The sequence below is a fragment of the Haliaeetus leucocephalus genome, unplaced genomic scaffold, assembly GCF_000737465.1.
Source record: "Haliaeetus leucocephalus isolate CR32 unplaced genomic scaffold, Haliaeetus_leucocephalus-4.0 Scaffold333, whole genome shotgun sequence".
Classification (NCBI taxonomy): Eukaryota; Metazoa; Chordata; class Aves; order Accipitriformes; family Accipitridae; genus Haliaeetus; species Haliaeetus leucocephalus.
This window is the reverse complement of record NW_010972769.1, coordinates 83,294-84,086: the sequence shown is the minus strand read 5'-3', so window position 1 is coordinate 84,086 and position 793 is coordinate 83,294. Positions and strand designations below refer to the sequence as shown.

General features: G+C 67.1%; 1 protein-coding gene across 1 annotated transcript in view; it reads right to left on the bottom strand.

Annotated features, from left to right (window-relative positions):
* The window catches only part of KIF1C (kinesin family member 1C), an 11,492-nt gene extending 11,352 nt beyond the window's left edge, over nt 1-140 (bottom strand). Inside the window, exon 1 of the mRNA XM_010571499.1 lies at nt 18-140. Coding sequence (XP_010569801.1) covers nt 18-123 — 106 coding nt within the window. The 5' untranslated portion in view covers nt 124-140. The remainder of the gene's footprint in view (nt 1-17) is intronic.
* Between the last annotated feature and the right edge of the window lie 653 nt (nt 141-793).

The window sequence follows — 793 nt, the reverse complement described above, 5'->3', positions numbered from 1 at the left end:
CCCCCCCCCCAACTCACAGGTGGTGTTGCCTTGCATCTGGATGACGCACTTGGCCTGGCGGCTGGTTTCCCGGGCATTGAAGGGCCGGACTCTGACCGCCACCTTCACCGAAGCGCCCGCCATGCCGGTGACGGCTTCACCCTGCCGGGACAGACAGACAAACAGACAGGCTGACTTTAAGCCCTTCCCACCCTCCACGCCAAAAAAATAAGGTGTGGGACAACCCCCACCCCGGGGGTGGGGTTAAACATCAACCTGCCGGTAACGCCCTGGGCTGGATCCTGCCTGCTTTTGGGGAGGGGGGGGGCAACGCCCAGCCGGATCCGTGCTCCCCCCCCAACCCCGGCCAAGGAGAGGCCTAAAAATAACCCTGGCGTGGCACTGGGGCGGGGGGGCAGTGATGCCGAAAGAGCTGGAAGCGCCCCCTCCCCCGGCATCCCCCTGCCCGGGGTACAGGCAGCAGCCCCCCAAGTACAGGCAGCACCTTGGGGGGGGGGGGAGTCAAAGGTCAGGGTTGGGGGTCAAGGGTTGGGATTTGGGGTGGGGGAGGAAAAGGAGGGTGAGGAGCCCTCCCTCCGGCTTCCCCCCTGTCCCCAGCTGACTCCTTGCCGGGATAAACAGCACGTGACCCGCCCCCCGCTTGCCTTTCAAGGCCCCCCCGGTGCGTCACTGACACCCGCTCCCCCCAAAATGGGGGGGTCCCCCCGGGCCTCAGAACCGGCCCCAGGCCTGAGCCTTTCCCATGGAGGCTGGAGGCTGTGACCCCATGGCCCCAAGGGCCCCCCCCCAGGAT